Genomic DNA, 12037 nt, shown 5'->3' with positions numbered 1-12037 from the left:
TCCCTGGCAGGCACAAGGACCTGAGTTCAATCCCCGGTTCCACAAAAACAAACAAACAAACAAACAAACAAACAAACAAACCAAAAAAAGAAAAAACAAAACCCTCAAAGCTACAGTGATTAAAAACCAACATCATATGGGCACAGCAACAGATGTGGATCAATGGAGCAAAACAGGGAATACAGAAACAACTGCAACACATTCAGCTATCTGACAAAGGGTCGAAAATGCATGTTAGAGAAAAGATAGCCTCCTTAACAAAGTTGTGGGAAAACTGGTCATCCACATGCAGAGGAATGAACTTACCTGTATATCTCACTCCATACTACAATCCAATCAAAATGGATCAAAGAATTAGATATAAAACCAGAAACATTCAATCTTCTGAAATATAAAATAGGTAAAACTTTTGGAGACATACATTGTCAGGGACTTTCAGAAGGACTTTCAATCCCAGTTGCACAAGAAAAACATCAATAATCAACAAATGGGATTATATAAAGTTAAAAAGCTGCTGCACAGCAAAGGAAACAGGCAACAGAGCCAATTACATAATGGGAAAATTTTTTGCCATCTATTCCTCAGACTAATATTTAGAACATATAAACGGCTAAAAACAAAATCAGCCTCCCACCAAAAGACACAATAAAAATATGAAATTGAAATAAGACTCCTTTCCAAAGAAGAAGCAGAAATTTTATTTGACCCAGATTCCCTCTTCTGGATATCTTTCCCAAAGAGTGAAAGACATCGTATTATAGTGGTACATGCGCAGCCATGTATATAATAGCAGCACAGCTCATAATGGGTAAACCTTGGAATTGGCCTTTATGTCCATGAACAGATGACCTGAAAATGTGATGCACATATAGAATTAGTGCTCAGACACAGAAAAGGATAAATTGTGTCATTTGTGGGAAAATGGATGTACTGTAAGTCTGCATTGCTAAAAGTGGAATAAATTAGACACAAAGGTGGTGTCATATGGTTTCTCTTATGTAAAAAACCCAAAGTATAAATTTAAAGCACAGACCAAAGATGATAGAAACAAGGTGAAAGACTGGAGAATAGAAGGGAATTTAGGGAGAGATTGGAAAGAGTGAAAATAAAGTAAAAAGGACCAAGTTTCAATACGTACATGTACAAATACTCCGTGATTAATATTCATTATGTATCACAAACATATACTAATAAAAATTAAAAAAATAACTAGTAAGGTAAAGTAAAGCTAGGCTGCAAAGTTATTACAGGGGCTGGATTTGTTCACTTTACGATGTTTGCCCTTAGGTATTCCAGATTGACCCTTGGCATGTGTCACGGCCTTGTAAGACACAACCTAACTGAACTTCTTTTTGGAAAATATCTAGCTATTTAGAAGGTTGGGGAAACATAAAGTGCTAGTCCAAATACTGCATTAACAGTGTATATACAGTACATCCACAACAACTGTTAAATCTTAGGTATTCTTCATTCCCTAAAGAGGATCACCAAGGCATAATCAGGGGTAGGGAAGGTGTTGCTGTGCTGGGAAATAGGAAGAAAGGAACCAGCATGCAACAAATACCTTTTATGTACAAGTTGCCATTTTAACTCTAAATTTATTAGGTAGTTATTGCTTAACATTTTCACTTCACAAATGAAGCCAGAGCTCAATGAGGTAAAGTGACTGATTCCAAGTCATAAAATGCCAGTACCACACAAAGATGCCCCGACTCACTGAACATGCATGAAGAGAATGCCTTCCTGCTCTGCTTTGTCTGTTTCACATCTGCCATCTCCTACCTGGCTTTCCACTTTGGATTCTCTCAGCACAGGTTTGTAGAGGTGACTACCAAACCATCAATCTGATGGAGGACAAGGTAAATCCAGAAGACCTGGCAGCTTCAGTGGGAAGTAACTGTTGGGCCAGCAGCAACACTGGCTCCAAGAAAAGCCCACAGTGATGTGAACTCATGGCAGGATGAGAGCTCAAGAAGAAATCAGTGTAGTGCCTAACGCCTGAATACAATCTGATGCCATTTGGACTAAAGTGTTTTTTTTTTTTTTTTTTTTTTTTTTTTGTGGAACTGGGGATTGAACTCAGACCCTTGCGCTTGCCAGGAAGTGATTATTCTACTGAACCATCTCCCTATCCACCTAAAGTGTTATTATATCAGGTGACTCTATGAGAGAGAGAGCGAGCCATTAGAGAGAGAGGATTAGGGCTACATATAGATCCTCTGAGACGTTCAAGCAGTAACCAGAAGACACAGGGCCTGCAGTCCATGGTGGGAGGCTTAAAGACAGGTATTTAGAAGACAGGGTTGAGGTAGATGATCAATCAATAAGAGGTATCCTAAAAACAGAACATGAAAAGTTGATCAAATTGCTATTAGATGACACAAAGAGGGCTAATTTAAGACTCAATGAAATTAGGTGGCACAAAGGACATAAAAACCTGTTTATAGAAGAAACTTTCCAAACATGAAAATGGCACTTAACATACAGTTAAGTGAGGAATATAGAAACTCAAAGAGCTCTGATCAGAAAAGAATCACTGCATGACACATCATAATCAAAATGCCAGAAATCCAACATAAGAACAGTCTTAAAAGCTGTTAGAGAAAAGCAACAAATCACTTATGAAGAAAAACCCATCAGAATCACAGCAGACTTCTCAAATAGTCTACAAGGCAAGCAAAGCTTGGAACTAAGTATTTCAAGCCCTAAAAGAAAACAGCTTCCAACACGGACTGATTGTATCAGCAAAGTTATCTTTTAAAATTGATGGAGAAATATGATTTTTCCATGATAAAGATCACCAAAAGAAATTCATGATCACCAAACTAGCATTCAAAAACATTTTCAAGGATAGTCTAAAAAGAGAAAATAAAGTGAACTGCTGAAACCCCCGTGGAGGGTCTGAGGCCAACCCATCTGGCAATATGGTAAAAGGATACAAAAGAAAGTCAAAGAACATTCTGCATTTGAGGAGCTCTGGGATGACCTCATATCTCTGGAACAAAAGGCCTGGCCTCCAAAAGCTCATGGATTTTTTTTTTTTTTTTTTTTTATCAATCAGGGAGGCAGGGGGTGGTAGAGGAAGAGTACAAAGAGAAGTTTGTTCCCATACCAAGCACAAAGACCTTCAATTACTGCACAGACAGTTTTGATTGTAAGGTTGGCACCTTTATTGCCAGGAACATTTGTTTCAATACAGCCAGTTCTATATATTTCATTAGATAGGGTGAAGGAAAGGACAAGAAGGCTAGGGCTGTGGCCAAGGCTATTTTTTCAGGAGAGAGCAGAGTAGTGGTCTCCTACAGGGGACAATGCCAAAGTAGTTAAGTAGAAGGGTAAAGAAGTTAATCAGGAAAATAACACAATGACAGGAATTAGAGAATACCTATCTGATACAACTATTAGTGAAAAGACACAGATTGACAGAATAGATGGAGAAACAAAATCCAACAGTATGCTGTATATAAGAAACACATTTAACCCAAAAAGAAATCCAGCCTAGAAAATGATGCAAAGTGATATTCCATGTAATGGGAACCTGAAAACAAGCAGGAGTAGCTATCCTATTTTCAGACAAAGTGGTCTTTAAACCAAAATTGATCAGAAGAGGCAAAAAAAGGGCTGGGGAGGTAACTTGGAGGTTTAAGTGCCTGCCTGGCAAGCATAAGGACCTGGATTTGATTTCTGGTACTACATGCCATGCTGGCCCCGGAACCCTGGGCACACTGTGCCAGCCACTGAAATTAAGCATGGTGGTGCATGTCTGTAATACCAGCATTGAAGAGGCCAAGACAGGAGGATCACTACAAGTCCAAGCTGCATAGTGAGACCCTGTACCAAATAAATAAATAAAATTTAAAAAGAAGAAGAGGCAATAAAGGTTAAGGGAGAGCCTGGATGGCCCAGAAATAGTACTGAGAATCAGCAAATAGAAACTTACCAAATTAAGAAGTTGTACAGCCATAGAAACAACTGAGCGAAGAGACAACCCATTGAATGCAATAAAATATTTTCTAGCTATTCTTTGGGTGGGGGACTAACAACTATATGAAAAACTAAAAAGATTTAGACCCTCCACAAATGAAAGACCTGATGAAAGTGGGCAATTGAAGAGACATACCTCAGAAATACAAATAATTATGTGAAAAATTATCCACATTACTGGCCATTCCAGAAATGCAAATTAAAACAATACAGATACTATCATTCCAGAAAGAGCAACTACCATTGAGAAACTTTAAAAAAGGGAAAAATCAAATGCTGCAGCTGTGGGGAAAACTAGTCCAAACACTACAGGAATTAGTATGGAAATTCCTGAAAAAACTGAAAATAGAAATCCCATTTGACCCAACTATCTGTCTCCTAGTTATTTTTCCTAGAGTTAAAGGTATCATAGTAATATATGCATATTATGGCAGCACAATTCATAATAGCTAAATCTTGGAAGTGGCGTATGTGCCCATCAACAGACATATACATCAAGAAAATGTAATCCCCGCTTTGAGTATTTCATTCATATTCAAAGGAGTACTATTCTGCCATAAACTTGAGGCACTTGTAGGTAAATGGATGTACCTTGAGACTACCCTACTGTATTAAGTGAAATAAATCAGACACAAAAGCTTAAATAGAACATGGTTTATTTTAAGCCCAAACTATAAATAAAGAGCAATGGGCCAGGGATATTCTTCAGTGGCACAGAGCCTACCTGGCAAGTGCAAGGTCCTGGTTTCAAGTCCGTATAACCCCCACCCAAAAAAAAGAGCAAAATAAAATAGGAATTAGGGACAGCTTTCTTAAATGGCAAGGGGAAAAAGAGATGGAGGGAAGAGAAAGAGGAAAATTGAAGAAATGGAAATACATAGAGCTTTTGTAAATGGAAAAAGATCTAAGAATTGGAAGGAGCATTGAGGCACAGGAGAGGTAGGGAATGAATAGAAGAATTAAGATGTGTTAGGCCCATGTGCCAACTTCCCATGAGAAATGTAATCGTTACAGAGGTTCAAAAAAAGTTACAAAATATGCCATTTGGGCGCTGAATCCAGTTTTATCTTACCTCACGGTTTTGCTTTTGTTCCATTGCAGTATTTAAAGTGATATTAAGTTCTGTTGTGCATTCTCAATGTTGTAGCACATTTTTTTTTTTACCTGCTTCCCCTTAATAAATGATATTGATTTTGTATTTATAAAGAAATATATCACTGACTGTACTTTAACTGTCATTATCATTTTATTTGTGTTACACTATTACTTGTGGATTCTGACAAGAAATCATTTTTAACACCCACACTTGCTCACTTGATAGATACTAAGCCTGTGTCTTGAAAGCACGGGGAGTGCCTGGTAGAGTGCTGTGGGCCGGTGGCTGCTCAGGGAATCTGAGTGCTGTCAGTAGAACCCTGTGTTGCGCTCACTCACAAAGAGGTAATGGATAAGTCAGCTTCCCTCAGTGTCTGGGTCCAGACAAGTGATTTATAATTCATCCTCTAGTGCTTCTTCAGCTCTAAACTAATCATTTAAAAACTCACAACACTTACTTTCAGTAAGGAATATTTATTAGGAAGACACATCAACATGCTGAGATACAAAGTAAATAATTAAACACATGCCACTGTCAATGAACTGTAAAGAAAAAAACATAATGAGAAAAACTGTTTTCAGAGAAATTTTTGTATTTTAGAGCTCTTACATGTCTATGTGCATATTAGAAAATTATTAGACCTGATATGTAAGGTTGTTTTCCAATCTTTTAAGTCTTTTTGAAGTAAATTTTGGCAGTGTGAAGTGTATAATATAAAATTTGCATTGAAGTTTGAATGTAAATTATAGACTTTTCTAAGCCCTTGAGAACACAAATGTGATTGAAAGTCTTCCCCAGATGCTGCCTATAGCAGCTTTTTTTTCAAGAAACCAAATACTCTTCATCATCACATGATAAGAATTAGTTTTCAAATGAAAGTTTTTAAAGCACTTTTATTCTTGGAGAGTACTATAATTTTTAGTCAACATGAGCAAATAAGGTGCATATAAGTTGTGAATCACCAAGGATTTCAGTTTTTCAGAGAATTATTTTCTCATGCTTGAAAGTAAAATTCTACCAATTCTATATAATTAGGTAGTTGTAGACCCCTAATAAATCATCTGAAAAAAATGACTACCACTTATTATGACTATGCTTAATATGACTAGCACTTACTCTGTGCTAGGCACCAAGCAAAAAAGCACTTTACAAAAATCACCCCATGTAATGTTTACAATCACTCACTTGAGTTAGGTACAATATTGGCCCCATTGTGTGAACAAAACTGAAGCACAGAAGGGTTAAGCAAGAGCCAAATTCAAACAATAACTTTGCAAGCTGTGGAAGCAGGGGCTTATGACAAGTATGTTTTTCTGGGACTCCAATGCCAGAGTGCTCCATCACTATACTGGCTATCAGCGACACCCCAACTGCTGTAATGTAGGTGCAGGTTTAATAACTTTATCTGTGATGCCTCTGCCGAAGTATAATTTATACTATTAGAATAAGAAGTGAAACCAATTCAAGTGGAACAAAAGAATCCTGCACATTTAAATAGTTTTATTTACACATGTCTTTTTCCACCATCATTACTCTAATAAGATTATAAATACAGAGACACCAGAGTACATGCAACACATTCCACAAAGGAACAAAAATGCAAAGAGCTATTGAATAATAAACCCAAATTATTGCACACAAATTGCTTAAGAAAAGACCCTGTGAGACATTCAGACCATATTTAATACTTTGCAAATAATTACCAAGTGATGCATTATTTATAAATAATATTCAAAATCTCCTATCTTCTTTGATAAGTCAGAATTTGGTTACTTCAGATAATCATGTGAATATTCATTCCATTAGGTAATATTATAGCCAAGTCACATAGCATCAAAATGAAACCGATGGGCTTCTTGTCGTTTTTCTCTATCATCTGCTTTCTGAAAAAGAAGTTTAGACCAGTTTAGAAGCTATAAGAAAATGTTAAGAAGACGCATTTCTGAAATGTAAGTGGTTTTTAAAAAGCCCTCAGGAAATAGCAGATAAGTGTGATTTTATAATGCAATAATAATATAAAATATTTTTATAGTTTATAGGATTTATTTTATAATTAATAGCATACTAGTTGAATTTAAAAACCAACAACAGATGTTCCTTATTTAGCTTGTCATTTATTTGAAAGTAGGAATAAACATTAGTCTCTATAATGAAAAGATTCAACTATTGCTTTCCCACCTATTCTTAACACTGATGTTAATAAACAAATCTAAAGTATAGCAATTTTTGTCAATGTAAGAATTTAACAGATGTTTATAACCTCTACTCCCAGCAAGGTATATGATATTTTAAGGGGTTAAAATATCCTTCAATTTTATAGCTTATTCTTTAGGAACTTAAAACCTTGAAAGAAAAAGAATGACATACACCATCCTTCAGAATACAAAGTAAAAATGTTACTTTTGAGAGAGAGATTACTTCTCGGATTGAGTGAGGAAAGGGAAAATTTGAACAAGTGGTATTTACCGAAATGGGAAGAAAGGGCATTTATTCCAAGCTGGGGGAGTACATGATCAGTTGTGGGAATACTGGAAGAATGAAATATACGAGAGGGGTTGGTAAGAAATAAGGATGAAAAGGTGTATTTTGAAGGTCTGGCTAAGGAATTTATATATTTTAGGCAGTAGATAAGAGGATTTTGAGCAGTAGAGTAACATAACTAGGCTAAACTTAATGATGAGTAATCTGAAAGCAATGTGGAGAAGTCAAATGGACAGGGGCGAGAAAGACATCAATCAGGTGAGATGAAGGGGCTGAGTGGCAGTGGGAACAGGAACATGGAAGTGGAGTCAGCTGAAGACAATCTTACCAAAGTAAAATCAACAGGACAGAGGAGGGGCAAAGCTTTTGAGTGATGATTCTGGGATGTTTGTAAGTAATCCAGGTGACAGCTGGAAATGAGGGGAGAGCTGTAGACAGATAGAAGGGCTGGGCATGGCAGTTCATACCTATAATACCTGCTCTTTGAGAGTCTGAGGAAGGAAGACTGAAAGCTTAAGGCCAGCCTGAACAACCCAGCAAGAGTCAGTCTCCAGAAATAAAGAAAAGAAGAAAGGAAGGAAAGAGCCCAGTGTGCTGGCGCACACCTGTAATCTCAGCACTTGGGAGACTGTGGCAGGAGGATCACTGTACATTTGAGGCCAGCATGGGATATACAGTGAGTTCAGGGCCAGCCTAAACTATATAGCAAAGCCCTGTCTCAGACAAAACAAAATGAAATGAAACAAAACAAAACAAGACAAGACAAAACAAAACAAAACAAAACAAAACAAAACAAAACAAGAAAGAAAGTGTGGAATGGGGATATAACTCAGCAATTACTGGATTCAATCTGCAGGAGGGAAGTAGGAGGTATCTGGGAATATTGTGAGTCAATAGCTAAGCCATATTAGATGAAATTGTTGGGAAAGTGTATGAAAAGTATATAAAGAAGATTGTGTATGACAGACACTGTGGAAAGCTTGCATTGAGAGAGTGGGAGAAAAGAGCTGCTAATATATATATATATAAAATATAATATATATATTATATATATAAAGAGCTGCTAATAATATAATATATTAATCTGCTAATATATTAATATATATTAATATATTATATATATATAATTGGAGAACTAGCACAGCACCATGAGACATAATATATACATGACAACTATATATTCATAATTAAAACTTTAAGCCACTGCACTGTTACTGTTTATGCTATACACAGATCTCCTGAGATACTGAGATTCCCTTTCTCCTGTGATATATAGCTATGTAATATTTTTAAACTATGTTCTCATCCTTCTGGACAAAGTATGTAGAACCTTCCTTGATCATATCTTTTACTTTCATTCATTCTCTCCTTCTCTTTCTCTCTCCTCCTCTCCCCATGAGACTGAACTTCAAGCATGCTAAGCAAGTGTTCTACCACTGAGCTATATCCCCAGACCTTTTACATTTTTATTCTGAGACAGGGTCTTGCTAAATTGACCAAGTTAGATTTAAACTTGTGATCCTCCTACCTCAGCCTCCTGAGTGGGAATTACAGTGTAGGTTACCATATCTGGTTTAAACTGCAATGTTAAGGTTAATAGAATATGTAACTTTGTTACTGTTTTGTAGTATAAAAGAGTGGTTTGCTTCTGAGTATCAAACCTATTAATATTTATTAAAAATTAACATGTACTTTTCCATGAAGTTAAAAAAGTAGCTAAAAGTGAAGGTAATTTTGGTGAAAAATAATTATGATAGGACCCCCCCCCCATCAAAACCCCTCTTTCCTACGATACTTCTTTCCTATGATACAAAGAAGTCCTTTTAATGGGGAGGGGGGCATTATTGGAACCTTCTACTTATGTACTTATATATTTAATACTTTTTTTTTGTGTGTGGTAGTGCTGGGGATCAAACTCATGGCCTCACATATTCTAGGCCAGTACTGTGCCAGTGCTAGGTCATTAAGCAACAGCACTGGCCCCTTAATGTTGTTTTAAAGAGGAATACATTATAACAAATTAACCAAAGTTAGTATTTCACTGAACAAACCTTTTCCTGCCAATGTAAAATTCCAATTATTGCCAAGATGAAAACACAGACACCAATGAGCGCAATAGCAGTGAGGAGAACAATGTTACTTGGTGTGAGATACAGTTTGGCACTCCAGCTGTTGATAAAAATAGAAAAATTAGAATTATAAATTTTAACTTAATGAGAAGCTTCAACTGAGTCCAGAAAGGAAAACAGTTTAATTAACAAAACAGTACATTTACTGAACCATTAATCTATCCCCTCATCATGAATAAAATAACTCAATAAATTCCAGTAGTGGCAAAAATACTGATGATCCTACAGAGTCCATTTCTTTCTTGGTACTCAATTTTTTCTTTTTCTTTTTTAAAGTGGTCCTGGGGTTTGACTCCAGAGCATTGAACATGGCAAGCAAGCACTTTACCACTGGGTAAAATGGTGCCCTATCCCACACTACCCAGCCCCCATGATAGAATTCTTGAGACTTTTGTTTTTGGAGAGAGGGTCTTGCTATGTGGCCAAGGCTGGCCTCGAACTTGCAGTGATCCTCCGGCCTCAGCTTCCAGAGTGCTAGGATTGAGTGTGTGCCATCATGACTGGTGCTGATGAGACATTCTGATATTTTTTCCTCCAAGTTTGATCCTCTGAAATTATTATTATATAACCTTATTAAGGCTACTTTTGACAAACACATCTTTTTGATAGTTTGATCAACTTGCTGAATTTGAAATCTTGAACTCCAAGGTTATGTAGTTATATGATTTCAATAAGCCTTCTCTATCATCTTTTTCTGGCCTTTGCCTGCACATATATGACCAAGTGAAACAACCATGTATCTGAGTGTAGAAAAATCTACCATTCTGGGTCATATTGGAAGGCTTAATATTACTATAATGACTTTTATACTAAGACCTTTTACAAGATCACTTTTAGTTCTTCACTGATAATGGTAGGATACAAACTAAAGGCCACCAGAACTAGCTTTTCCTCCTACATAGCACATATTACACAGCACTTGCAAACCCTGAAAAGCTTAAAAGTAGGCCTTTATCACCAACATCACAGGTAGCTATATATGTGGAAATTTCTGTTCTTTCTGGAAATAGAAAATAGATATATTTTCATTTTAAATGCTTAATAAAGGAAAAGCCATTCTGATGAAAAGCAAATCAGTATTGATTTATTTTGAGATAATTAAAATTTATTGACCTTCAAGTTAGTCTCTAGTCAATAAGTCTCAAAATACACCTCAAACTAAAATCAATTTGGTTTTTATTATGCACATAAATTTGAAAAGAACATTTGTTCAGAAAGAGAAGGGAAACATGAAAATACTGAAGTTGTAGAAGAAAGCTATGGTAGGATTTTCTGAAAAATCAGAATAAACTAACTTTAAGAAAGCAAATATAATTTAACTACTTTGAGTACTTTACTCAGCCTTAAAGAACAACTGTTTCATGAAGTTTTCTCGGGGTAGGGGATATTTCTACTTTAAATATTTTTTAAAGAATTAAAATAAAAAGTATTTTGGTTAAAAAAAAGGACAAAAAGTCAATACCCATTTCCCTGTTCAGGGATAGTTGTACATAGTAATTTCTTTCATATTCTTGCAGAAATATCCATACATGACATGCATGCAGAGATATCATTTTTCAAAATCACAATGGTCACATATTCTACATGCTGTTTTGCATTTTGCATTTTTATTTTTTTGGCTTGCTGTCCATTTTAAGACACTGCTTTATGTGCATGGCAGTAAATGAGTCCTGACACTGCACTCTGTAACAGTACCATACTTTACACAGTTTCCTCCTAGTGATCTTGTGTTTTTACTTTTGTTTGTTATATATTTCACATATGGAAAACTACTATGGAAAACAAATCTACAACAGGCTCACTTAAAATAAGTCTGAATCAGGGCCAGGTGTGACAGTGTAAGGCTGTAATCCCAAGTACTTGTGAGGCCTTACCACTTACGTCCACAGTGAAACTCCCATCTCAAAACAAAGCAACAAAAACAAGCAGGAGTATAATAGTTTCTGCTGATTTCATCTTATTTTAAACATAACTGTAGTAAGGTTTGTTTTCTTAAGCAAATTTGGTTGTGAAGCCCATAAATCTACAATAAAGTATAGAGTGGTATGCTGGTAAAATGGCTCTCGAGTGGGATTACAAGATCTGATTCATGACATCCTCCATTTTCATCGAGTAAATTGTGCCATCACACTGAGTTTAATGTAACTTCACTGAACAGAGACAGGAAAGGATGCACACAGCTCCTGACATGGCATGAGCTGGTTCTAGAAAACACCAGAAACATTCATGTAAGAATGTAACTAAGAACAGGACTGAGAGAAGTATAGTGATCTCTTGGGATGCAAAAAGCCCTGGCTCCATCCCTAGTTGTAGGCAGGGCAAGAACAATGAAACTTATATTTTGAAA

The 12037-nt window shown here is 36.2% G+C and overlaps 1 protein-coding gene across 1 annotated transcript in view; it reads right to left on the bottom strand.

Annotated features, from left to right (window-relative positions):
* Positions 1-6541: 6541 nt before the first annotated feature.
* The window catches only part of Itfg1 (integrin alpha FG-GAP repeat containing 1), a 292179-nt gene continuing 286683 nt past the window's right edge, over positions 6542-12037 (bottom strand). The window contains exons 17-18 of the mRNA XM_004629193.3: positions 9613-9730; positions 6542-6963 (exon numbers count right to left, since the gene is read on the bottom strand). Coding sequence (XP_004629250.1) covers positions 6904-6963; positions 9613-9730 — 178 coding nt within the window. The 3' untranslated portion in view covers positions 6542-6903. The remainder of the gene's footprint in view (positions 6964-9612; positions 9731-12037) is intronic.

Source organism: Octodon degus, unplaced genomic scaffold (genome assembly GCF_000260255.1).
Source record: "Octodon degus isolate 3935 unplaced genomic scaffold, OctDeg1.0 scaffold00028, whole genome shotgun sequence".
NCBI classification, from domain to species: Eukaryota; Metazoa; Chordata; class Mammalia; order Rodentia; family Octodontidae; genus Octodon; species Octodon degus.
This window is presented reverse-complemented; position numbering and strand designations above follow the sequence as displayed.